At 42.1% G+C, this 27,718-nt stretch overlaps 1 protein-coding gene across 1 annotated transcript; it reads right to left on the reverse strand.

Moving 5' to 3' along the window:
• Nucleotides 1-24,819: 24,819 nt before the first annotated feature.
• Nucleotides 24,820-26,769, reverse strand: LOC122751310 (merlin-like). Its single transcript, XM_043998310.1, has one exon. The coding sequence runs from the start codon at nucleotides 26,767-26,769 to the stop codon at nucleotides 24,820-24,822; it is 1,950 nt and encodes a 649-aa protein (XP_043854245.1).
• Nucleotides 26,770-27,718: the final 949 nt, after the last annotated feature.

Raw genomic sequence — 27,718 nt, forward strand, 5'->3', positions numbered from 1 at the left:
TATCCTTCTAATCAACATCGCCTTGTGACTACCATACAATAAAAGCTCTATCTAGAAAACCAGAAGCTTCTTCCATTTACTAGTCTGGGAGATAAATTAAGGGAAAGGTTAAGTAGGGGAGATTTATGATCTAATATCCAATTTTAATCTCACACTTCACTGTTATTGGAATTGGTTAAAGAAGGAAGAATATATATGTGTGTATGTATGTATGTTTGTCTACATTGACAAAGTATTAGGAGACCCCCTGTTTTCCAGAGCTAAGGCCTAGCAAGCAAGCTGTGCCCTGAGCTTGGCAGGACAACAATCCTTTGCAGTCACTTTCTGGATGATCTCACCCTCTGAGCTAGTCAAATAATTCACCAGATGTTCTCTGATCAAAGACAAGCATAGGACAAACTTGGAAAGTCCTTCAATGAATTAAACCTGTCACATACTTGCTGTTACCCTCATTGTCAGGGATACATCTCACTGGGCAGTCACTAGTATAAGTACTGAGATCTCCCCACACTAGAGGTGAGGCCCTGGCACATGTGTCTATAACTTCTCCTTGCTTGCAAACCTTTTTCCTCACTTTGAAAATAAAACTTCTCTCTAATTCTGGACTCACCTGTTTCTGGCCTGCTCTGTTTGGCTCTGGCCATTCACAGGCTAGATGCCAGTTCTGTTTGGTTGACAACATATATACATATATGTGTATATATATTTACATAGATGTATGTATGTATATGTATATGTATATGTATATGTATATGTATATGTATATGTATATGTATATGTATATGTATATGTATATGTATATGTATATGTATATGTATATGTATATGACCTTTAAAAAAACAGAATTAGGGGGCAGCTAGATGGCGCAGTGGTTAAAGCACCGGCCCTGGATTCAGGAGTACCTGAGTTCAAATCCGGCCTCAGACACTTGACACTTACTAGCTGTGTGACCCTGGGCAAGTCACTTAACCCCCATTGCCTAAAAAAAAAAAAAACAACCAGAATTAGCCTAATGGTAAAAGAGGGACAACAATTCAACCAAAAAAGGAACTACTTAATACACACATACACAAAGTTGTTTGTAGAATTGCCACTAACCTAATAGGGAAATAGGAGGGGAAGGGGATAAGAGAAAGGAAAGGCATAATAAAGGAGATGATGTATTAAAGGAAGCAGTGGTTACAAACAAAATAAACTTTTGAGAATGAACAGGATAAAGGGGGACAGAAGATAATGGGATAGAAGGAAATATACAGTTATTAATCATAACTGTTAATGTGAATGGAATGAGCTCACCCATAAAACAAAAGCAGATAGCAGAATGTATTAGAGACCAGAATCCAAAAATATGTTGTTTATAAGAGACACACAAAACAGAAAGACACATAGAATTAAAATAATGAGCTGGAGCAGAATCTAATATGTCCTAGGTGAAGTAAAAAAAAAAGGGGGGGTGCTATCTCACATCTATCAGAAATGACAAATGTGGGAGGGAATGAAAAAATAGTTTTACTGATGAATTCTTAGTGGAGAAGTGAACTGGTCCACCCATTCTGGATAATAATTTGGAACTATGCCCAAATGGCTTAAAACACATGCATACCTTTTGACCTAGAAATACCACAACTAGGTCTGTATTCCAAAGAGATCAAAGGAAAAGGAAAGGGACCTAAATGTATGAAAATGTTTATAGCAGATCTTTTTGTAGTAGCAAAGAATTAGAAATTGAAGGGATGTTATCAATTGGGGAATGGCTGAAAAAGATGTGGTATATGATTATGATGGAGTACTATTGTAGTATAAGAAATTTCAAGGCCGGGTGGTTTTAGAAAAACAAGACATGAACTCATGCAAAGTGAAGTGAGAACAACTGGGAGATCATTGTGCACAGTAACAGCAACATTATAATGATGATCAACTGTGAAAGATTTGGTTACTCTGATCAAGACAATGATCTAAGACAATTCCAAGGGACTCATGATGAAAAAATGCTATCCGCTTCCAGAGAGAAAATTATGAACTCCGAGTGCAAATTGAAGTATAATTTTCTCACTTTCTTTATTTTTCTTGCTTTAAAAAATATGGCTAATATGGAAATGTGTTTTGCACGATTTCACATGCACAATTGGTATATTGCTTGTTTTCTCAGTGGGTGGGGGAGGTGTCGAAGGGAGGGAGAGAATTTGGAACTCAAAATTAAAAAAGAAAAATGTTAAAATAAATATTTAAAGGTAAAACAGAAAAACTTAAGAACTCTAATAAAGCCATAAACAATGATGAAAAGAAAAAAGTTAAAGTACAGGAAAAAGCAGAAAGGAATCCTGGACCCATACCAGCAGGTTGAAGAGTAAAAGAATGGAACAGAAAGGAAGAGGGAAGAAGACATCTCAGAACACCTGGAGCTCAAAAACAAATGTAAGGAGGAAGCTGCAAAATCCAAGGAAGAAGCAACAACTTATCCTCCAACAAATTATAAAGGAGATACATGAGTACTGCCAGGAAATATATTCTCTTGGAAAGGTCAGAGGAAGAAGAAAGGGAAGTGATGATTAGTGACTCCCTCTCGCAGGTGGCCAAGGTGTTTTATTGGGGTTTTCTTACAGCATGCATTATACCAGAAATAATACTTTCAGTGATTTTGTCACAATTTAATTGTGTCTTTTTTTACAATATAGCTAAAATTATCGTCTTAGGTTTGCTTATTACTGTTATTTGGTTTTTTATTTTGGTTTTGCAGGACAATGAGGGTTAAGTGACTTACCCAGGGTCACACAGCTAGTAAGTGTCAAGTGTCTGAGGCCAGATTTGAATTCAGGTCCTCCTGAATCCAGGGCCAGTGCTTTAACCACTGCACCACCTAGCTGCCCCTATTACTGTTATTTGAAATATCTTTAAGTTCTCTTTGCCCATTAGATGAAAAAGAGTTTTACAATTTTTTTAAAAGAACAAAACAGAAAGAAACTGAAAGACCATGTTACCACATACATCAAACAGGATGAAAATGGGAAAATTCAGCCAAACATACAAACATGTAAGCTTAGAATGACCCAAATCTGACACAGATATGCTCGAGAGAGTAGAGGAGGGTTTAACAGGTATTGTTAAGAATGGAGGTATCTGGGGCAGCTAGGTGGCGCAGTGGATAAAGCATTGGCCCTGGATTTAGGAGGACCTGAGTTCAAATTCGACCTCAGACACTTGACACTTACTAGCTATGTGACCCTGGGCAAGTCACTTAACTCCCATTGCCCCACAAAAAAAAAAAAGAATGGAGGTGTCTGAGGCAGCTAGGTGGCACAGTAGATAAAGCACTGGCCCTGGATTCAGGAGGACCTGAGTTCAAATCCAGCCTTGGACATTTGACACTAACTAGTTGTGTGACCTTAGACAAGTCACTTAACCCTCATTGCCCTGCCAAAAAAAGAAAATAAAAAGAATGGGGTTGTCACTGATCTTTGGGTGCAATCAGTCATTATTGGAAAAACCTTTTGTGTTCTCAGTACCTAAGATCTTGGCAGCTTGTGGCACAGCCCAATGTGTGGCTCTTCCCCAAAGATACATACAACTGGGCAGCTAGGTGGCACAGTAGATAAAGCACTGGCCCTGGATTCAGGAGGACCTGCGTTCAAATCCGGCATCAGACACTTGACACTTACTAGCTGTGTGACCCTGGGCAAGTCACTTAACCCTCATTGCCCCACAGAAAGAAAGAAAGAAAGAAAGAAAGAAAGAAAGAAAGAAAGAAAGAAAGAAAGAAAGAAAGAAAGGAAAGAAGGAGGAAGGAAGGAAGGAAAACAAAAAATAAATAAATAACATGGTATCTAAGAATTGGATTTAGATTTTTTTTGTACCATAGCTTAAAATATGGTCTTGACAAATTTCTGACCTGGGATGAAGTATACATGACAATAACTTTCTTGGGCATCTAAGAGGTTTAAATGGAAAAGAAGAGGAAGACTCAGACACTTGACACTTACTAGTTGTGTGACCCTGGGCAAATCACTTAACCCTTATTGCCCTTCCCCCCTCCCCCCCCCAAAAAAGAAAAAAAAGCAAGAAAAAATGTCTATGTATACCCACCAAGCCAGATAAAACAGAGCTTCTACAATGTAAAGAGAAAAATAGAGTTGAGACACCTAGAAATTCATAGGAGATAAAACCTAACAAAGAAACAAGGAATAAAACCCATGGTTTGAAATATTGGTATAAGATACACAGATAATAGGCAACAATGTGATATTTAAATTCTATATTGTGTGATCGCTTTAAATTCAAAGCTTCAGCACCAGTCTTTGGGCATTAAACATTTTTTAAAGCAAACAGGTATTCACATGGAATTCAGAAAGTTAAGAAAAGGCCTATCTAGCCTTGAGTTCCAGCCTGGTTGGGTTCTTCCTCAAGTCTTCTGCCAGAAGCCACCAACTCTCTAGGAAGGTGATTATGGAAGCTTTTTATAGATCTGGAACAGAGGCGGGCCTTACACACTGTTTCAAGCTGATTGGTTGGTGTCATCCAAATCCATTGGTTTTGAAGGTGTTCTCAAGTTGAGTTCACAGTCTATCTCCTGAGAACAATACCTTCTTAAGGGATAGCCAGGTGTGATTACAATCCAGTTAACTTGAAGTAGGCTAATCAAAGGGATAGCCAGGTGTGATTACAATCCAGTTAACTTGAAGTAGGCTAATCAGCAGTCAATCACTCTCACTTGATTCAATCAGTCTAGATTAATCTCCAGGTGGGTCTTTGAGTATCTGCAAAATCCCATTATTTCATCACACAAGCAAGATGAACAAGAATTCCTAACACAAAAGAGACAAATTTGATGTCATAAGTAACATGGGAATTTTGTGGGATGAGACTCATGACTGAAATATGGTGCTGTATAGGAATATTTTATTGAAAAGAAATAGGGGGGGCAGCTAGATGGAGCAGTGGTTAAAGCACCGGCCCTGGATTCAGGAGTACCTGAGTTCAAATCCGGCCTCAGACACTTAACACTTACTAGCTGTGTGACCCTGGGCAAGTCACTTAACCCCCATTGCCCCGCAAAAAAAAAAAAAAAGAAAAAAAAAAAAAAAAGAAAAGAAATAGGATTGGGTTAGCTAGGTGGCACAGTGGATAGAGCATTGGCCTTGGAGTCAGGAGGACCTGAATTCAAATCCAGCCTCAGACACTTGACAAGTCACTTAACCCCAATTGCCTCACTCTCCCCCTCAAAAAAAAAAGCTAGCAAAAAAAAATTGTTGTTGAAATGAAATAGGATTAAGTTATTTAGTCTCCTGTTGAATTTTAGTACTTTTTTCTATATGCCTTTTATTTAATATAATTTCACTGGGGTTGGCATTGTCCATTTTTTCTCTTTCAGCTAGAAACAAAAAATTCCTGAAGTGACTGCAGAGCCTGAAGAGATTTGAAGCAGGTCAAGGCTTGAAGAAACTCGAAGACTCAAAGATACTGAAGCTCTCCTTTCTCCTACTCTCACCAATTCCACCCTGCTCTAACGCAGGAACAGGGCATTGGTCTCCACCAATGGAGAAAGTTCCTTATCAGTGGATTTAGGGACTGGAGTTACTCTGTTGCCTAAGACCAATTTATACTATATCACCATTGTAAAAATAAACAATTATGAAAGATTAAATAATTCTGCTCAACTAAATTCCAGAAGATTCCAGAGAAATGATTTTTTTTAAAAAAGAACTCTGATCATCTCATGATAGAGATGTTAAAATATGCTGAGTAAGAAATGCATTTTTGGACATACTGTGGGAATTTGTTTTGCTTGACTATGCTTATATGATACATGAGTTCTTCCCTATAACATGATAAATGAGTTGTTCCCTAATTCTTTCCTTCCTTCTTCCTTCTGTCCTCCTTCCCTCCCTCCTTCCTTCCTTCCTTCCTTCCTTTCTTTCTTTTTTCTTTCATATGAGTAGAGAGAGATGGGAGGGAGAAAAAAAAATGAATGCTTGATAACTTTGAAAAAACAAAGGAAAATAAATAGAATTAGATTAAAAGACATGAATAGTATCATATATAGCTATAGAGGCATACTGCATAGAACACTGGACTTGAAGTCATGAAGACCTGAGTGCAAATTTTATCCCACACATTTACCAGCTGGGTGACCCAGGGTAGGTCATTTCACCTTTGTCTGACTCATTTCTCTCATCTGTAAAATGAAGATAATAATACTGCCTACCTCACATAGTTGTTATGAGGAGCAAATGGGGTAAAATGAGGGCATCTCATGTCTTATCACAGGTTTTAGCACTAACACATTTTATTGGCAACATGCTAGCATTGTTAGTAAAATGATCAGTTACCCAGAAATTATATCTCTCCAAGTTTTTTAGATGCCATACACTTCCTTTCCTCATAATTTCTACAATCTGGCTTTTGACTTCATCATTCAACTAAAACTGCTTCTCCAAATTCACAAATACCTCCCAGGGATTTTGAGGATCAGATGAGATAATATCTATAAAATATTTAACACAGGGGCAGCTCAGTGGCACAGTGGATAGAGCACCGGCCCTGGAGTCAGGAGTACCTGAGTTCAAATCCGGCCTCAGACACTTGACACTTACTAGCTGTGTGACCCTGAGCAAGTCACTTAACCCCAATTGCCTTACTAAAAAAAATATATATATATATGTGTGTGTGTGTGTGTATATATATATATATATATATATATATATATACACACACACACACACACACACACACACACAAAATGCCTGGCATATAATGGGTGCTTAATTAATACTTGTTTCCTTTCCTTTTCCCCTTTGCATCCTCAAGTATATAGTCTGCCAGTCAGCTATGAGCTCTGGAAATTCCAGAAGTAGGATTTCAATCTCTCCAGCACAAAGACTCATATCTGAAGTCAGTTTTTCCTTCTCTCATAGAAGGTAGTAAATAAACATTTCCTAACTTTGTTTAATTTAACAATTATCGGGGCAGGTAGGTGGCACAGTGGATAAAGCACCGGCCCTGAATTCAGGAGGACATGAGTTCAAATCTGGTCTGACACTTGATACTTACTAGCAGTGTGACCCTGGGCAAGTCACTTAACCCTCATTGTCTGACTGAAAAAATTTAACAATTATTAAAGCCTTGGTAAATGATACAAAATACAACATTATCTACCTATATTTGTCCTACAGCCAGCACAGCCAGAATCTGACTAGATCCTTCTTCTGCTTAAGAAACTTCAATGTTCTTTGATCCATGTAATAATCAAATATTATTTTGGAGATCTGATAATAATACTTGCCTCTCACCTCCCAAAGGGAGATGTAGAGGAGTGAAATTAGACATGTTTTCAGATATGGTCAATATGTTGATTTCTTTTACTTGAATAAACCTGTTACAAAGCAGAATTCTATAGTTGGGGGAGGGAGAGAGAGAAGGCATTAATTAATAGAAAGTTCCAGATACAAAAGAATGAAAAAGCCATTAATAGAACATAAAAATGTACAAGAGAATAAGGGAGGGACAGCTAGGTGGCGCAAAGGACAGAGCACTGGTCCTGGATTCAGGAAGACCTGAGTTCAAATCCAGCCTCAGACACTTGACACTTACTAGCTGTGTGACCCTGGGCAAGTCACAACCTTAATTGCCTCACCCCAAAAACAAACAAACAAACAAAAAACAACAAGAGAATAAGGGAAGTTCAGAATGGGACGTAGAAACAAACTGGCCAGTTTCATTACTATCTTGATATACCTAATATATACTTCTTTTCAAACAAACTGCAATTATCTGAAGGTCATTGCTTCACAATCCTTTTTCTGTTTTGTTTTTTGGTGTGTGAATATTTCCATTTGTTATTGCTAAGTATATAATAAATAATAACAATAAGAAAAGTAAAAATGAAAGCATTTCAGTGGCTCCCTATTGCCTCTAGAATAAATTGCAAGCTCTTTGTTGGGCATTTAAAACCCTTCTGGCTTCTACCTCTATTTTCAGGCTGACTCAGCATTATCTTCCCATCCCTCTAGGCATTTTAGGCCCCCTCGGTGTTCCCAGGGCACGATGTTCTCTCCCATTTGCTCAGGCTGTCCCATATGCCTAGAAAGCTCTTCCTCTCCCTCTCTCTCTTGGGATGTCTAGCTTCCCTCAAGGCTAAGTTCAGGTGCCACCTATGTAAGCTACATTCCCTCTGTGTTTATGGTTAATCCTTCCCCTGGAATTCTTTTCTCCTTATAATGATCTTAAAGTGCTTAGCACAGTACCTGACACATAGGAAGCACTATATAAAGGTTATATTGACTTTATCAATTTTCCCCTTACTTTATGGTTTTCCCCTTAGCACAGCAGGTACTTAAGTTTTTTGTGTGTGTCCTGGATCCCTTTTGGCAGTCAGTCTGATGAAGCCTATGGACCCCTTCTCAGAATCATGTTAAATGCATAAAATAAAATACAAAGAAAACCAATTATATTAAGTGAAAAATGTCATTTTTCCCCCTTCCAAGTTCATGGGCCCCAGGTTCAGAACCCCTCTGCTTCTCTTTGTGGTGGCAAAGAATTAGAAATCAAGGTGATGCCCATCAGTTGGGGAATGACTGAACAAGTTGTGGTATAAGAATGTGATGGAATATTATTGTGCTATAAGAAATGATGAGCAGGCAGATTTCAGAGAAACCTGGAAGGACTTACATGAACTGATGCTGAATGAAGTGAACAGAAGCAGGAGAACGTTGTACACAGTAACAGCAACATTGTGTGATGATCAACTCTGATAGACTTAGTTCTTCTCAGTAGTGAAATGATCCAAGACAATTCCAAAGAACTCATGATGGAAAATGTTCTCCACATCCAGAAAAAAGAACTTTGGATTCTGAATGCAGATCGAACCATACTGTTTCTACTTTTTGGTTGTTGTTGTTTTTCTTTTTTGATGTTTTTCCCTTGTGTTCTGATTCTTCTTTCACAGCATGACTAATGCAGAAATGTTTAACGTGATTTCACTTATATAACCTATATCATATTGTTTTCTGTCTTGGGGCGAGGGGAGGGAAGGGAGGGAGAGAGGAAGAAAAATTTGGAACTAAAAATCTTATGAAAGCAAATGTTGAAAACTATCTTTATATGTAACTGGAAAATAAAAAAAATACTTTTATGATAAAAAAGAATCCCTCGGCTAGAAAAATATATGCTCTTGAAAGAAAAGAACTATTTCTGTTTCTAGAGGTTAGCACAATGCCTGGCACAGAATAGGTGCTTAAAAATATTTGTTCCCCAAATTGGAGTCAAAAAATGTCTTGGCCATAGGAATAGGGGAAATCAGAAATGGGTCTAGAGAAGGGTTTTCCTTGGTCAAAGGTCTACTGAAGCAAGAAATCCTAAACTGGGGCCCAGGAACCTTCTAAAACACTACCCCCTTAAAAAAAACACCTCTGGTTTAGGGTGACATGTAATTTCCTATTCTTCAACCTTTGTCACTTGGGTTTGCTCAAAATAATGGCTTCCTCTGGGCTCTCAACTAGATTTCCTTGGGACCCTGCTTTGTTTTGTCAAAGCAGGTCTCTGTATTTCTGTTATTCATGCTCAAAGTCTTCAATTTTTACTTTTTGCAAAAACTGATTTTAGGCAATTTTCTTACATTATTATGAGTGACACAAAAGCCTGATGTTTGCCCCCACCCCCAACCAACCTGCCTCTCCTGGAGATTCCTGATCACAACTGGAAAGTTCATGTGAGTAAGATTCCAAGGCATTATATGATTTATGGTAAACACTACCATTCAGATTGACATTATAAAAGTCTGAGGGACAGCTAGGTGTTGCAGTGGATGTACTGGCCCTGAAGTTGAGAGGACCTGAGTTTAAATCTCACCTCAGAAATTTACTAGCTGTAGGACCCTGGGCAAGTCACTTAACCCCAACTGCCTTAAAACATCTAGGGCTGGGCAGCTAGGTGGCACAATGGATAGAGCACTGGCCCTGGATTCAGGAGTACCTGAGTTCAAATCCAGCCTCAGACCCTTGACACTTACTAGCTGTGTGACCCTGGGCAAGGCACTTAACCCTCACTGCCCCACCAAAAAAAAAACCCCACATCTAGGGCCATCTCCATTTGTCTTAATGTATATCTTGCCAGTGGACTCAGATTGGCTCTGGAGGAGTGAGGTCAGTGACCTAGCACAGCCCTCCCTCACTTAAATCCAATTCACTGAAAGTCATGGCATCACCACAATGTCATGATTCTCTTTGAGGACAAAGAACCAACAATAATAGTCTGAACAGTGTTCACTTGTACTTTCTTGGTGCTGGGGGTGGAATAGGGAGGATGCAGTTAACTTTCATACTCCATCCACCCATCCATCCATCCCAAGAGTAGATTTGGCCTCCAGCCCAGTATATACACAGCAGCCACTCCCCTGGGAAGGGGAGTCAGGCCTTTTATTCTGCCAGAGTAACAAGGTAAAGTAGTAGAAGTCTCTTCCCAATATAACCAGTTTAGGGGAACTTTGGGGACCTTCATTGTGGTCCCATTGTGAAGTGGAAATTCATCAAACAAAATGTTAGAAAGGCTCTTGGAGATCACCTAGTCCAATCCCACCCCCAACCCCATCCACCATTTTTACAGATGGGAAAAATGAAGCTCAGGGGAGTGTCATCCAAGGTTGCCAGCTAGTGAAGCAGCTTGAACTCAGGTCTTAATTCCCAGGGTTCTTTCCATTAGACCACGATGAGTTTGTCATCCTGGTCACTGGGAGGTCAGGAATGACTTGGGTCAGGGGACCATAGATCTTCACCTAGAAAAGACCTTGGAGATCTAGCCTAGTTGACCCCACCCCTCCCACAAAAGGGAAAATGAGGCCCAGAAAGGAAGAGAGGGCTTTGCCCAAGGTCACACAGGCCTCAAGAACAAGAGCTATTGAGGCATTATCTATAAGACCCTCCTTTTGCAGATGGGGAAAATGAGAAACAGGGAGGGGAAAACTGTTCTCACTCCCATTTTCTTAGACTGCTGACCTTCCTGTAGGCCATCCTCCATGTCTGAAACTGAAAAATCTTAGGTCTGCCTTAGGAATCCCCTTCCCTTAAAGCTCAGCTGAGGAGAAGCCCACTTTAATTAAATCCTTTCTTATCTTACTAACCCATACCTCCACCCCAGCTGAAAGTGATCTCTCAGCCTTAAGGTATTATTCCTTAAATATGCCTAGACTTCCCAGGGTTTCTTTTTTGCTACTCCCTATCTTGCTCATATCTCCCACCAATGAAATCTAAGACGGCTGAGCCTGGAGGCTGGGCCACTTCATCTTTTCTAACCCCAGAACCTATGATAGTACCTGTTCTTGGCTCCCAATAAGTTTGTTGAAAATAAAAATGCATTAGTAAAATATTTTACTAAAAAAAAGTTTAATTGAAGGTTGTCTATACTCCAGCCACAGGGAGGGGTCTCTTCCCTCCCTCCTCGGGCTTCCCCCCCACCCCACACCCCAGTTCTCCATGGTCCCCCTTCCCTGCTTTACCCTTCTCATCCTAGTGGCCTCAGACTGGCCCTGACTTAGGAATCTGTGGAATTCCAGCTGGGGCAGTTGGCTCGAGTATGGCCAACCTTTCCACATTTGTGACAGGTGCGCACCGGCCTAGGCTTCCATCCCCAGCCCGCTCCCGATGACTGGGACTCCTTCTTAGACGTGCCCTCCTTTCCGAAAGTATGCCCTTTCTGGGCGCTTCTCTTGGGCCCCTTCCCAATGGGGGACGCCTGCAGTTGGGAGAACCAGGGCCAGATCCCCGGCCCAGGCCCAGGCCCAGGCCCGGGCACCGCCCCCGAATGACGGCCCCGATGGAAGGAGAGCTGGTCCGCCAGGGCGGCCGCCTCCATGGCTGTCTTGGGCTGCTGGGCCAGCACAAGTTGGCAGAGCTGCTCCGGGAGCTGATCCACCACGTGCTCGAGTCGGATCAGCTCTATCACCTCCTCCCGTGTCACAGCCCCGGCCTTCTCCACCCAGGCGCCGACCAACCCCGTCACCTGGGCCGCGAAGTCCGTGTAGGGCTCCCGGGGCCGGGGCCGCAGGCGGCGCAGCTGCCGCCAAAATAGCTCGGGCCCGTAGATGAAGCTTGGACTTGTCTTCTCCTGCGAGGTGGTCCAGGTTGGCGGGCGCGAGGCGCCGCCGCGTGCCTCCTCCTCCTTCAACTGCTCCCGCGTCAGGCCAGGCGGCAAGGAACGGCGGTGCGTAGCCTCGGACGGCTCCCGCGGGGACGCGCACTTGGGCGCTTTCAGGAAAGTTCTGGGCTCCTCGGCCTCCTCGGAGCGCTGGTCTTTGGAGCTGCTCTCCCCGAGGTTCTCCAGGACCAGCTCCAGCCGCTTGATCGCTTTGCCTCTGGCCCGCCAGCCAAAGAGCTTGCGGGGGCCGCCCGAGACTCCTCGTTTCTCCGAGGCCTGGGCCTCGTCTCCCGCACCGTTGGCCGGCCGCTCTGCTAAAACGGAGGAAGAGTTGGGGGGCTCTGCCTCAGCCTCAGCCTTGCTCATCTTCCCCTGCGGCTTGCCCCTCCCTCCGGTGGCTACGCTGCCGCCCCGTCGGGCTGCAAAAACCCCAGCCCCTACTTGGTCCCGGCCGGCCTCTGTGGGGGAGGGACCTCTCTCCTCCACGTCCTCCTGGCCTGACCCTTCGTCGTCCCAGCCTCCTCCGACCCCCGAAAGGGGCTGGGCCGCCTTTGCCGAGGCGTGCGTCCTCCTGATCGTCCTCTTCGACGTCACCGAATTCTCCAGTAGCCAGCTGCGAAGGTCCTTGGCTGGGGTAGCCTTGGGGACTTCTCGGCCTAACACCCTACAAACAGCCTTCAGGTCCTTCTTGGACATCACCAGGACCTACTCAGTGTTTAGGGTCTCCGTGGCCTCCAGATCTGCCCTCAACGGCGTGTCCTTTCGAGCAGGAGCCCCGAATCTGGAGTTCTCTGCAGGCTGCAACAGGATCTCAAACACACTTCTCTGAAACCTGAGCCTGTCCTGCCGCCGCTGCCTCTGCCGGTGCAACTGAAAAAAAGAAGCCCGCAGGCCCGGCATAGCGTTGGCAGCTGGAGGTCCAAGGCCTTTTCTTCACTGGGTTCCTCCCCTACCTCCTTACCAAGGCCGCCAGGGAATGCGAATTGGCTTCCCTGTTGCTGGACGGCTGGCAGCACAAATTGCTTCTGTTTTCAGGCCCAGGACAGAATTCACTGGGGAATTAAGGGGAAGAGGGTGACCAAATCCACACAGCCCTAGAGAGACTTTCAGTTAATCCAGCCAGACCCTGCCTGACCTCCTCTTTTCCACCCTATTCAGTCCTGGGGTGGCTTCCTCCCATTTCTGCTGTCCAGTGGGTCTGAGAGCAAGCCTTCTTCCATGCTTTTCCCAGTCACTTTGCTGTCCAGGGGCTGAGGGACTTTTAGATGCTAGTGGGCACCCCTAAATCCTTCGAACACTTCCCAGGAAGACGTTCAAAGGTCCACCAGCCACTGAGGCTCCAAGGGAGGGCTGTGAGCCCCGTCCAGAGGTAAATGAGGAAGTCCGCTTTCTCACCTGGCCAACTAGGGAGCCTGAGGGCAGCAAAGGCACCTGAAACTAGGGTTTTCTATCCAGGGGCAGGAGTGAAATGTCATAAAATCAGACGTCAGAACTGGGAGAGACCTTAGAACCTAGAACACAGTACATGGAATATCTGAGCTGGGAAGGATTTTAGAATGTCAGAGTCAAAAAGGTTGCCTGAGAGACCATTTAGTGCAATCCCTTCATTTTGCTAATAGAAAAGCTAGGGGCTAGAAAAGTGCCTGGAATCAGGAAGCTGGGGGCAGTGGCATCCTGGGAAGGAGAGAAAGAAAAAGAGGGAGGGGGACTGGAATAAACTTGCTTCTAGCAGCTGCAACTTCCTCTCTGTCCTTATATTTTATACTTGTGTGCATGGATTCCAGATTGAACATGTCCTATGCTTTCCCTAAATCCAGAAAGGACTAAAGCTCTCTAACTACCCATGACTACACTTTGGTGGCCGCTAAAAGAATGCCCCTCCCCCATGAGGGCTTTAATCCCAATTAAACAAATTTTAAGCCTGTAAGATTACTATATCCTTAAAGTATATAAGACTACTACACACTACTGTGAGTAAAACACTGTGCTAGGTTCTGAAGTTATTAACATTTTTTTAAATGGTCCTGTCCTTAGGAAACTTATATTTTACTGGAGGGTGTGTGTGTGTGTGTGTGTGTGTGAAGATACAACATTTATTGATCAGTACCTTAAAAACCTTTGTGGGAATTTCCTCTTCTTTTCCAGATTGCTATTTTTAGCCTTAAGGTGTGTTTTTGTTGTTGTTTATCAGTCATTTTTAGTTATGTTCAACTATTCATTGCCCCATTTGGGGTTTTCTTGGCAGATATACTATATGGTTTACCATTTCCTTCTCCAGGTCACTCTACAGATGAGGAAACTAAGGTAGACAGGGTTAAGTGACTTGCTCAAGGTCACACAGTTACTAAGTGTCTGAGACCAGATTTGAACTCAGGAAGACAAATCTTCCTGACTCCAGGCCTGGTGCTCTGTGCACCAAGGCACCACCTAGGTAGGAAAAGTTTGTGTTGGGGTGACTTTTTCCTCAGCAATTGTTTTATGTATTAATTCCTCCAAATCAAAATTCTAGATGTCCTTAATGTATGAATTTTCTCCCTGTAGAAATCAAGGTTCAGTAACAGATATGATGAACTGGATCTACTTATTACTTACTGTCTACTACCATTTGTCAGTGCAGCTTCCATATCAGGAAATTATTTTTGTAGTAGAATAAACACTTCTATTTAGTATAATGTCTTGTGACCCTTAGGACAGCTAGATGGCACAATGTGCTAGGCCTGGAGTCAGGAATATTCATTTTCTCCAGTACAAATCCAGCCTCAGATACTTACTGGCTGTGTGACTGTGGGCAACCCACTTAACCCTGTATGCCTTAGTTTCCTCATCTATAAAATGAGATAGAGAAGGGAATGGGGGGCAGCTAGGTGTCGTAGTGGATAAAGCACTGACCCTGCATTCAGGAGGACCTGAGTTCAAATCTGGCCTTAGACACTTGACGCTTACTAGCTGTGTGACCCTGGGCAAGTCAGTTAACCCTCATTGCCCTGAAAAAAAAGGGGGGGGGAATGGCAAAGCACTCTAGTATCTTTGCCAAGAAAACTCCAAAAGGGGTCACAAAGAGTCAGACAGGACTGAACTACAAATATAACCCTTTCTGGTTTCATGTTGATGTTATAATTTCTTTAAAGTTAATCATAACCCTTTGTAACTCTTAGCTTACCTTTAAAGATCCATTATTTTTCCCCTTTATAACCTTTGTTGAAGTTAGCAAGTTCTGCCCACATCTATCCTCCAGAAAACCCTACTTCAAAGTCATTTGGAGGAGAGTTATGAGAACTGTGCCTAGGGTCTGAATGGAAGACCAGTCACAAGTTCAGAAAAGTTGTCCATGAGCTCAACTACCTGAATCTTGACTAATTAGTGCCCCCCAAGACTTTCACAGCCAAATGAAAATGGAGGCCTTACCTACATCAGAAGTGAGGTTTTCCCTCTATGTAAGCAAGAACAATTCAGCCTCAGATTGTACTCCCTTCCCTTCATAGTGGTGGGATCTTGTTTGCATGGAGACACAAAGATTCATTTTTTTTGTTTGTTTTGTTTTTTGGGTTTTTTTTTTTAGTGAGGCAATTGGGGTTAAGTGACTTGCCCAGGGTCACACAGCTAGTAAGTGTTAAGTGTCTCAGATTTGAACTCAGGTACTCCTGACTCCAGGGCCGGTGCTCTATCCACTGCGCCACCTAGCTGCCCCCAAAGATTCATTTTTTAACAAAATTTATTTATTGGGGCAGCTAGATGGCACAGTGGATAAAGCACCGGCACTGGATTCAGGAGGACCTGAGTTCAAATCCAGACTCAGACACTTTACACTCACCATCTGTGTGACCTTGGGCAAATGACTTAACCCTCATTGCCCTGCCAAAAAAAACCCAAAACATTATTTATTCATCCATTCACCTATTTATATATTTATTTAGCCATCCATCCATCCATTCATTTATTTGTTTGTTTGTTTTAAAGATTCAGTTTTCTCAGAGGACTGGGAGGAATGTCAAAGGAAGCCATAATTCAAGCATCCCTTTTCATCTTCTCAGTCTAAGCCATCTGTCATGAGTCAATACACTTTACTTGAATAGGTAAGTTGTGCATTTGTACTCTGCTTTCACTTTAGTGGTGTGGTGGGAGCACATCATGTAACCGCCCATTTACTGCTCAATGGCAAGGCATGGCCTAGAGAACCCAGTCACCTCTCCAGCTTCTAAAATAAGCCCCTCTAATCCAGGATAGAGAGGTTTATAAAGTTTAAGTGACTTGCCCACTATTTCACAGCTACTGTCAGAGAAAATATTTGAACCCAGGTTTTGTTCCAAGTCCTTCATTCCATCCACTAGGTGGGGCTGGCTTTCTAACCTGTATACTCTGAGAAGGGAGAGCACATTAACAACTAGGGGAATGAAAGAAGGCTCCATAGAGATTCAGCACGGAGCTGAGCATTAAAGAAATGTTTTTGGACACAGCTGTGTAAAGGATGGGTTAGAGCAGGGAGAGACTCTCAATTTGGATGGCTTTATAATAGTCTAAGAAGGCGGTATTGTGAACCTAACCTAAGCTAAAGGTAGTGTGTTTGTAAAGCAGGGGAAAGGGATCACTTGGAAGACCAAAAAGACTTGGCAATTGAGTGAATGTTGGGAGAAGCAAGAGTTAAGGAGGACTTCTGAAGTGATTGGGATCATAAAGGTTACCTCCATTGAAATTAGGACGTTTAGTGCAGAGACAGATTTAGAGAAAATGGTGAGTGATATTGGGGACATATTGAATTTGAGATGCCAATGAGACTAGGTGATGTCCAGCCAGCAGCTGGAAGCTGGATTCTAAAACTCAGGAGAAAGATTAGGGCTGAATATATAAATCTGAGACTCATCTGCATGGAGTTCATCATTGAAGCCATGGGAGCTGAAAAACAAACAATAGTATGGAGTGAAACCAGTAAAGGACCCAGAAAGAGCTCTGAGGGACTTGAGGGAAAAGAATCTGAGAGCCTTTTCTCCTCAAGCCAAATTCTATACTTTCTCCTTCCCAGGAAAGGACTTCTTCATTTATTCCTTAACAGTAATAAGAGAGTAAAATAGTGTGTTATCTTTTATAAGATTGAAAAGAGAAAACTAAAAACAGATGAGTAACAGTGATAAGAGAGGCTCTCCTTGTGAATTCTCTTCTTCCCCATTCTATATCTTAAGACTTCTTTATATCAGTCCCCTGCCCCATTTTCTCTGTGTCCTAGTCTTCTTGGAAGAGGGGTTCCTTCTCCTTGCCAAGACCAACTCTTCTTGCACACTTGATCCATCACTTCCCATCTCCTCCAGGAGTTTACATAACTCCTTCAATTATCCCCTCTAACCCAGTCCATTGAAACTTTTTAAGGACTTGAGAGGTTTTCACAGAAGAGGCAGACAAGCTGGCAAATGCTGAAAGTCACCGGCCTTTATTTGGCACATTTTAATTCATACACGTGACACTTGAAACTCCCATGGGGACATAAAGAGGATGAGACAAGGAAAGAGAGGACAGGGCAAATTTGGATCACAGTCACTGGAGAGCCAAGGACTCAGTCTCTTGAGGGGCCAGGATACAAATGAGAATCACGCAGTGGAAGAGAATCTGTCTCTCAGGTAAGTTAAGAATCTGGCCAAGGAAGGAGATCAATGATTCTGGGAGAGGTAGCCCTTGAGACCTTGAGCACCAATTGTGATGGTCACTCCTCTAAGTTAGTACACACTCAAAGCTGCTGCTTGATGCAAACTTGGGATAGATCTACTACGTTTTATAGAAACGGAAAGGCACAACTGATTGGTTTCCCACCTATGATGTCACAGTAAGGAAGGGTCCAGGGACTGACTAGGATGCTGGAAGTTTCTAGCATGGAAGGTTCAAGTATAGAGAGTTCCAGGAAAAGGTATAGGACAGCTATCCCAGTCAGAAGGAGGGAGCACATCTAGAACAGAGATACCTGTCCCAAGGAAAATCAGACTCAGAATAACAGAGATTTCTAACTGCCTCCCATCCCACCCCTCTCTTTCTCCTTCCCTCCTCCTCTCTCTACCCTCCCCCCCACACACACACACAGATTCAGCCTCTATTAACTCTAGAATCTTTTTTTTTTAAGTGAAGCAATTGGGGTTAAGTGACTTGTCCAGGGTCACACAGATAGTAAGTGTCAAGTGTCTGAGGCCGGATTTGAACTCAGGTACTCCTTAATCCAGGGCCGACGCTTTATCCACTGTGCCACCTAGCTGCCTCTATTAACTCTGAGAGGGACATAGGGATATGATTCTCCACTGAGATGGCAAGTGTCCCCCCCACCCCTTCGGCCTAGTGATCTCAAAGTCTTAAAGCCCCTTAGAGCCCCCTATTTCTCTCTCTCTCTCTCTGTTTTTTCCTCTAGAGAGAGGCAATAATGGGAAGCCACTATCCCCCTTTCTAAATATAGGCATATCAACTTAAAAATTGCTTCATAGAGTCTGTATTGAGACATTATGTAGATATGATAAATTGATGCTGAAACAGGAAATTTTGCAAAATAACCTATAGCTGAACCCCTGAGGTTGGGGCACTCTGACCCAGGAGAGAGACTTATTGCTGAACAACCCAGGAGAGAGACTTATTGCTGAACATCCCAGGAGAAAGATTTATTGCTGAACATATAGTATTAACCCAATTACCGCATTTTGCTCAAATTAGATGTCTGTAAAGAGTATAAAAACTGCTTGGTTTCCTAATCTCGGTGTGTCACACCTCCTGGTTGTCCCAGTGAGTGTGGTATACCTTTCTTTCGAAAGAAATAAAATCAGTGCTTTGGCCTCCTTTCTCCTCGAGTCTCCATTACAGGGATCAGTGGGTATACTTCCCATCCCACTCAACTCCTTCACTGTTACCTACAAATAAGCATAATTCTTCTCCATCCTTAAAAATAAAAAGTCTTTGCTTGACCCTGATATCCTCTCAAGCTATCATCCTATTTCTCGCCTTTCATAGCCAAACTCTAAGAAAAAACTGTATATACTTATTGCTTCCACTTTCTTCCTACTCACTTCTCAGTTCCTTGTAATCTGAATGCTAACCCCATCATTCAACTGAAACTGCTCTCTCAGAAGTTACTAACAATCTCTTTTTTGTTATGCCCTCTTCCCTCAGCTTTCGTGATGCTGCTCTCCTGGTTCTTAGATCAACTCTCTGACTCTATTTCCTTTATTGGATCACCACTGATGTCCTACTGTAACTATGGGTGTCCCCAAGGGCTTCGTTTGGAGCTCTCTTATTTTTCCATGCCCTCTCTATTCATGTTCTCATTAGGTCTCATGGGTTCAATTATCATGTCTTTGCAGATAGCTACAAAGTCCATGTAGCCTTTTTTTGGGGGGGGGGGCAATGGGGGTTAAGTGACTTGCCCAGGATCACAAAGCTAGTAAGTGTCAAGTATCTGAGGCTGGATTTGAACTCAGGTACTCCTGAATCCAGGGCCAGTGCTTTATCCACTTCGCCAACTAGCCGCCCCCGCCATGTAGCCTTTTAAAAATTATTTTAAATATTTTAAAAATTCTTTTTAAAACCTGGCTTTTTGTCTTTCTCCCCCAACACTCTGGTACAAACATACATAGTCAAGCAAAACAAATATCCATATTGGCTATGTCCAGAAAAAAATTTATATATATACATATATGCGTGTAAACATATATGTATATGTGTATGTCTGATTGTGTGATCTGAGTTTTTCACCTTTTTAATAGGAAGTAAGTAGCCAATATTTCATCATTAGTTGTCTGCAATCATTAGTAGTTGGTCATTATACTGATAAGAATTCTTAATTCTTGCAAAGTTATTTATCTTTATCACATTGTTGCCTTTTATAAATTGTTCTGGTTCTGTTCACTTCATGTTGCATCAGTTCATAGAAGTCTTCCCAGTTTCTCTAATATTATCCCCTTCACCATTTCTTACATAACAATAGTATTCTATCACATTTACATACCACAACTTCTTCAGCCATTCCCCACTTTATGTGTACCCTCTCAGGTATACATAAGTATACACATAGGAATGTGTATCCTATAATTTGCTACCTCAAAAAAGAACTGTTTTCCTACATCCTTTAGATTTGTTTTGCTTGGAACCAATCCTTCCCTTAATATACCCTCCCTCTATTTTCCTCTTCCAAATCCATATATCCTGCACTATTATCTCTCTGGAGCTCTAGTACCAAATCACCAAAAACTTGCTGGACATCTCCTCCTGAATGTCTCCAAAGCCATCTCAAACTCAACATGTCTGAAATGTAACTTATCATCTTCTTCCCTTTCTTCTCATCCTCCAAATGTCTTTGTTTCTGTTTTAGGAATGATTTTCCTTCCAGTCACCCAGTTTCACAACCTCAGGGTTATCCCTGACCCTTTTCTCTCCACCCCCTCTCCATATCTAATCAGTTATCAAATATTGTTTATTCTACTCTCTCCTACCAAAGGTTGCAGAGAAGGTTCCAATCTGTACCAGTTGAAGAAATTCCTTAGTGGAAACCACACTCAAATCTATCCCTCTTTTTCCATTCATGTGGTTACCATCCCAGTACAGGCATTTGTCACCTCTCTCTTGGATTCCTAATTGGGCTTCCAACTTCCAGTATATCTCCCTTCAATACATCCTAACTATCAAAATAATCTTAAAACATGGGTTTGACTATTTCACTTCCCAATCCACAATCTTTAGTATCTTCCTACTCACTTTAGGATACAATACAAATCCTCAACTTTTCATTTAACTCCCCTCCCAATCTAGTTACCTTTTGGGGGGGGGGGGTGCAGTGAGGCAATTGGGCTTAAGTGACTTGCCCAGAGTCACACAGCTAGTAAGTATTAAGTGTCTGAGGCCGGATTTGAACTCACACCCTCCTGACTCCAGGGCCGGTGATTTATCCACTGTGACACCTAGCTGCACCCCCAGCGTACCTTTTTAGACATATTTCATACACTCCATCAGTCAATCAACAAACATTTGTTAAGTACCTACTATGTACCAAGCACTCTGCTGGGGATACAAAAAAAGCAAAAGACAGTCCCTGCTTCAGGGAGTTCACAGTTCAATGGGGAAGACAAGCAAATAAATATGTACAAGCAAGCTATATAAAAGATAAATAGGAAATGATTAGGAGAGGAAAAATGCTAGAATTAAGAAGAGTTAGAAAAGGCTTCAATAGAAGATGGGATTTTAGCTGGGATTTAAGGAAGCCAAGTAAGTCAGTAACTGGAGCAGAGGAGGGAATTGGAGCAGGCAAGAGAACAGCCAGAGAAAATTCTCAGAACTGAGAGATGAGGTAGCTTGTTCATAGAACAGCAAAGACGCCAGGATCGATGAGAACATGGAAGGTGGGGTGGGGGAATGAGGTTTAAGAAGACTTGAATAGGGGGCAGCTAGGTGGCCGAGTGGATAAAGCACTGGCCCTGGATTCAGGAGGACCTGAGTTCAAAATAGGCCTTAGACACTTGACACTTACTAGCTGTGTGACCCTGGGCAAGTCACTTAACCCTCATTGCCCCACCAAAAACAAACAAACAAACACTAGAAGACTTGAATAAACAATAAATTACTTTCTTCATGCCATTCTTCTCTGAGCTCTACTTCTGACTTTCTGGACTTTGCCACTTGAGCTGCCTCCGGTGCCTTTTCAGCCTGGACTTCTCTCTGCTCCTGGGACCTTCTCAGTCTGACAAGTCTGTCATGCCTATTTAACTTTCTCATCCTAGAATATCCCCCTCCTACACTTTCCCCTTTCTTCCATAGGTGAATTCCTTCCAGGGCTGACCCCCATCTGTTCCATTTTCAGCTCCCTTTTGTGTATCCCATTAGAATGTAAGCTACTTGAGGGCTGGGACTGGCTTTCTTTTTTTTTTTTTTGCTTGTGTTTGTATTCCCAGTCCTTAACACAGTGCCTGGCACATAGTAGATGTTTAATCAATACATGTTGCCTTGACACCACTGTGCTAAGCTGGGGATAAAAATACAAACAAGCAAGAGAATGCTTGCCTTCAAAGAAGTCACAGTCAAGTAACAATGCAAATTTATAAAACCCATTTTTGTTTACGATAAATGATAACTTTAATGTATTTTCTTTGTAACATAAATGTCACCTGTTACCTAGCAAAATTTAATCAATGAAGGTAACCCTGGGGTCTGCCATTTCTATGGGTCATTCCTTAAATGGATATTTGATACCCCCCCCCCATTTAACAACTACAGAAGAAACCCAAATTACAAATGTCAGGGCAGTGAATACTTTCTAGTAGAAGTTACATATTCTTGTTATTTTCACAGTAGTTATTGGAAAAAGCCAGTGATACAGGATAATACAGGATTAGTTTTTTCAAGTTTATATTGTCAAAAAAGTTATATCATTGACTATGTGATGTTTAAAATCTAAATTGTGTGGTCACCTTAAATTAGAAGCTTTAGCACTAGTCTTTGGGCATTAAGCATTTATTAAAGTATACAGGTATTCATGTGGAGTTCAGAAAGTTAAGGAAAGGCCTGCATAACCTAGAGTTCCATCCTGGTCTGGTTCTTCTTCAAGTTCTCCACCACGAGCCTGCTTCAATCACAAACTCTTCAGTAAACTGTTTGTGGAAGCTTTTTATAGGTCCGGAGCATGGGCGGTCCTTACACACTGCTTCAAGCTGGATTGGTTAGCATCATCCAAATCCATTGGTCACTGGACTTGAAGGTGGTCTCAAGTTGAGTTCAAAGTCTTTAGCTTTTGAGAACAATACCTTCTTTTTTTAAAAATTAATAAAGTATTTTACTTTTTTCCGTTACATGTAAAGATAGTTCTCAACTTTTGTTTATACAAGCTTTACAATTTCAGATTTTTCTTCCTCCCCTCCCTCCCCCTCCCCTAGACAGCAGGTAATCTGATATATATATATATATATATATATATATATACACACACATATACATAATAACATTAATCCTATTTCTGCATTAGTTATGTTATAAGAGAAAAAATCAGAGCAATGATGAAAAACCTCAAAATAGAAAAAAACAATAGCATCAAAAACAAAAGAAATAGTATGGTTCAATCAGCATCTATACTCCGCAGTTCTTTTTTTTTTTTTCTTGGATTTGGAGATCCTCTTCTATCACGAGTTCCCTGGAACTCTTCTGTACCATTGCACTGGTGAGAAGAATATAGTCCATCACCATAGATCAACACTCAATGTTGATGATACTGTGTACAATGGAGAACAATACCTTCTTAAGGGCTAGTCAAGTGTGTTTACAATCTAGTTAACTTGAAGTAGGCTGATCAGCAGTCAATCACTCTCACTTAATTCAATTAGTTTAGATTAATCTCCAGGTGGGCCTTTGAGTATCTGCTAAATCCCATTATTTTATCCCATTTCCCCTTTTGTTTCCTTAAGAAACATGGGTGTTTCCTTGATGAAACATTGGTTAAGGTTAGAAGAGAAAAGGCTTATTTTTTTTAATAGGGGAGGGGATGCTTGCATGCAAAATGGAGTTAGCAAAAGGGAAGAAAGTAAAGATGCTAGCCAGAGAAGGGAAAAAGAGGAGGTGGGAAGGATTAGCATCACCAAGGAGAAGGCCTAGCTCATCCTCTGAGGAATGGAGAAGAAAAGAGGAGTGAAGTTTCTGAGAAATTATGAAATGTGGACAAGGGGAGTCAGGTGACCTCAATCTTCTCAGGGAGGTGGGAGGCTGCCACTTCCTTTAGGTGTGAGACAGTGACACTCAAGGAGAGCCTCCACCCTTCTCTCCTGATGTCGACCTCACATGGAAGTCCCATAAGAGAAACCAAACTAATGGGGCTTGATATTTTCTTATTAGGCTACCACCAAGTTAAAACATGAGAGATAAGTTCAACATTAAAATTGCTAAGTGGTAGTTCATGTTGGGTTGAAAAAAAGAATAGTGATCATCACTGAAAAGAATATGAAATGGATATAGCTTTACTTTTTCTCCCAGTCACATGATGAGACCGGGAGAAGAGAATTGGAGTGGAAGAGAGCTAAGGGTCTTCTAGGACTCCAGGTGAAGATGTGTACTTTTGCCAGCCAAGGAGCAAGGAAGGCCGGAGTAAGAAGGTTCCCACCCAGAGAGGGTCCAGAAACCCTAGAGGGAGCCCCAAGCCAGTGGCCAAGCACTACATGGTGAGTGGCAGGGGCAGAGGCAGAATGTTTACCTCATCCACACCAGGCTTAGAGTCCAGGGAAAGAACAACAGGTGTGATCTGAGGGCAAGCCAACGTGTTCCATACCAAGACAACAGGGACAGTCTGTGTCCAGAATCGAGTCCAAACAATTTGCAGGACTTGAGCCATTCTTCCAGGGACAGGGTCCTTTTCTTTGGGGCCCACCCTCTAAATTAGCCACATCAAGAAGAGTCCTCAGTACTCCTTTATTTATTTTTTTTAATTTTATTTTATTTTTTAAGTGAGGCAATTGGGGTTAAGTGACTTGCCCAGGGTCACACAGCTAGTAAGTGTTAATTGTCTGAATCCAGATTTGAACTCAGGTCCTCCTGACTCCAGGGCTGGTGCTCTATCCACTACACCACCTAGCTGCCTTTATAAGGAGGTGGCCCTCTCTGAAGCATGGCACACGATGAAGCCCCCATTGATGCTACTCTTAATCCCTACAGAAGGCACTTTGACACAAACTAGACTTGTTCACCTTCTGGAAGCCATGTGTCCAAAAAACTTCAAATGTAGATCACATCTGAGTCATGCTTCTGAACCTTCACAATGTTTTTGTGAGTTCCTGTTCCCACATTATTAGAAACTAATGTGTTGATTCGAGAACACTTTTCTCCTGTTGTGCAATGGCTGTTATTGTTGATGCATGGCCAGCTACTCAAAGCGTTCAGCGGATCAGGGGGGAAGGCCCTCTGGAGACTTTCCTCCCATGGGCCTCGTTTTTCACTTGGCTTAATCCCCGACGGCGCCTTTCTTAAAGTGACATCTACAGATCCAAAGACTTCATTCAAATAAGAGACTGTTCTCTTTTGTTTTTGTTTTTCCTCAAGTTTCAGGGCATCTATTTCAGACTTCAGTTCTTTTAATCGAGCTTCAAAATTTTTCCTCTTCTCCAAATAATTTAACCTCTCCCTTTCTATCTCCAAGGACAGTCTCTTCAGGTCAATATCCTTCAAATCAAACCTCATACATCCTTTTTCAATTCCAAGGTCTCCATCTTCAACAGGGGAAGGTTGAGGAGGCTGGTTTGTGTGAGGATGAGAGACTCCTGTGACTTCTAGGAGCTGCTGCTTTGCTCGTCGCTCGGCTTCTCTGGCCTTGCTCAGGTTTTGTTTCAGGTATTCTATTTCCTTGGTTCTCAGATGGTACTCCTTGACCAGTTTGGCAGTCATCCTTTCTGTATCCCTCACTTTCTGCTCCATCAGCCGTTTCTCCTTCTTGGTTTTCAGGGCCATGATCTCCAGCCACTGGCGTTCCTGCTCGGCCTCTGTGGCATTCTGGGCGAGCAGCTTGGCCTCCCTCTCGGCAATCTGAGCCTTCTCTGCCAGCAGCTCTGCTGTTTCTTTGGAGTGGAGTAAGGCCTCATTGACCTGTCGGGCCTCGGCTTCCAGCTGAAACAGCTGCCTTTCCAGTTCATCTTTGGCTCTCTCGGCCTCTTCTCTGAGCTGCCTCTCCCTGGCTAGCCTCTGATGCTCCATTTTCTTCCGGGCTTTTTCTTCTCTGGCTTGAGCTTTCATTTGCTGAATCTCAATGGAGTCCGCTGTTCTCCTCTTCATGAATAGGTCATGATTTCCAATGCACAGCTGTAGGATCAATTTATTCACCTTCAGCTGTGAGGAAAAGAACTTGAAAACTTCTGCTTTTTTGTCAAGAAGCTTAATGGTTAACTCCTTCTTATTGTAGGAAATGTTTCTGATAGCACTCCATTCAAAAGATCTGTTTGGAGAGAACTGATTATTCATACTGTAGACATGGATCCCTTTGGCATCTACACCAAGCAAGAGATCGGTGTGGTTTTTATTTTGTTGAATGGGGAAGTAATTGACACCATACATCTCCAAATCTTGGGCAATTTTTAGATAGTTCATCTCGGCTTCATCCCTGGCAATACCCCTGTGCTCTGCATAACAGGCTGTTATATTTTGTTCCCACATATGGGCTGTCATCTGATACTGCTTGAGGACACTTTTGGGCAACAGCTCATCCTGGGCCAAAAAGCCTGGCTTGTGAAAGTTAGGGTCATAGTCACCATACTTAGCCTGGACAGCATATGAAGCCAACAGAACAGTGACCTCTGGAAAACAATGGATTTCTCCATCTAATATCTGTTTCTTCACCTGCAGGAAAAATAGGTGTTGAGTGATTTCTTGAAAGAGTTCTTCCTCTACCTTCTCTGGGTAAAACTTGGCCAAAAACCAGAACTGTGTTGGATCTTCCTTGGGAATTTTTTGTTCCAAAACCTTTTTTTCCATCTTCAACCAGGCACAGACTCCTTTAACAGTATACTGAAGGCCAAAGAACCAGGTTTCCCAGAGTCCTAGAGTTCGGCACACCAGATCAAACAAATCTTTCCCCTTCCATTTCATCTCACAGCTGAATTCCATCTCAGCATCCATTGTGATAACTTTGACTTTGAAAGTCTTTGGCAGCTTTTTCTTCAACCCCCTGATGGACATATTTTTTGAAATAATGACCTTCTAGTTGATGGATTGACCCAACCTGAAGATCAGAAGGTTGATGGATTCAGCAATCTCTTCGTGGTCACCAAACTGTGATGTTTAAAATCCAAATTGTGTGGTCACCTTAAATTAGAAGCTTTAGCACCAGTCTTTGGGCATTAAACATTTATTAAAGCATACAGGTATTCACGTGGAGTTCAGAAAGTTAAGAAAAAGCCTACCTAGTCTAGAGTTCCATCCTGGTCTGGTTCTTCTTCAAGTTCTCCACCACGAGCCTGCTTCAATCACAAACTCTCCAGTAAACTGTGTGTGGAAGCTTTTTATAGGTCCGGAGCATGGGCGGTCCTTACACACTGCTTCAAGCTGGATTGGTTAGCATCATCCAAATCCATTGGTCACTGGACTTGAAGGTGGTCTCAAGTTGAGTTCAAAGTCTTTAGCTTTTGAGAACAATACCTTCTTAAGGGCTAGCCAGGTGTGCTTACAATCTAGTTAACTTGAAGTAGGCTGATCAGCAGTCCATCACTCTCACTTAATTCAATCAGTTTAGATTAATCTCCAGGTGGGCCTTTGAGTATCTGCTAAATCCCATTATTTTATCACAACTAAAATCCTCTGTAAATGCAGCAGTTTACCATTGTATCACAAAAATAGATTTGACAAATGAAACAAATTGAAAGTTGTCTATAATAAGGTGCTTACATTCTGCCACTATTTTTTTGACCCAAGACCTAAAACATCTTATGTTAAATTATGATGTTGATATATTCACCTTGACACAAATATTTATAGAGAATGGAAGTGGGAAAAATATCAAGCCCCAAAATTATTCTTAGATTTGAAGAAAACCAACTTAAAATTTTTAATAAAAAAATACTGCTTTCCCAATAAATATTTGTAACCTGAATCTAAAAATTATAACTACAATTCATTTAAAATTGTGCAA

This window comes from Dromiciops gliroides, chromosome 3 (genome assembly GCF_019393635.1).
Source record: "Dromiciops gliroides isolate mDroGli1 chromosome 3, mDroGli1.pri, whole genome shotgun sequence".
Lineage (NCBI taxonomy): Eukaryota > Metazoa > Chordata > Mammalia > Microbiotheria > Microbiotheriidae > Dromiciops > Dromiciops gliroides.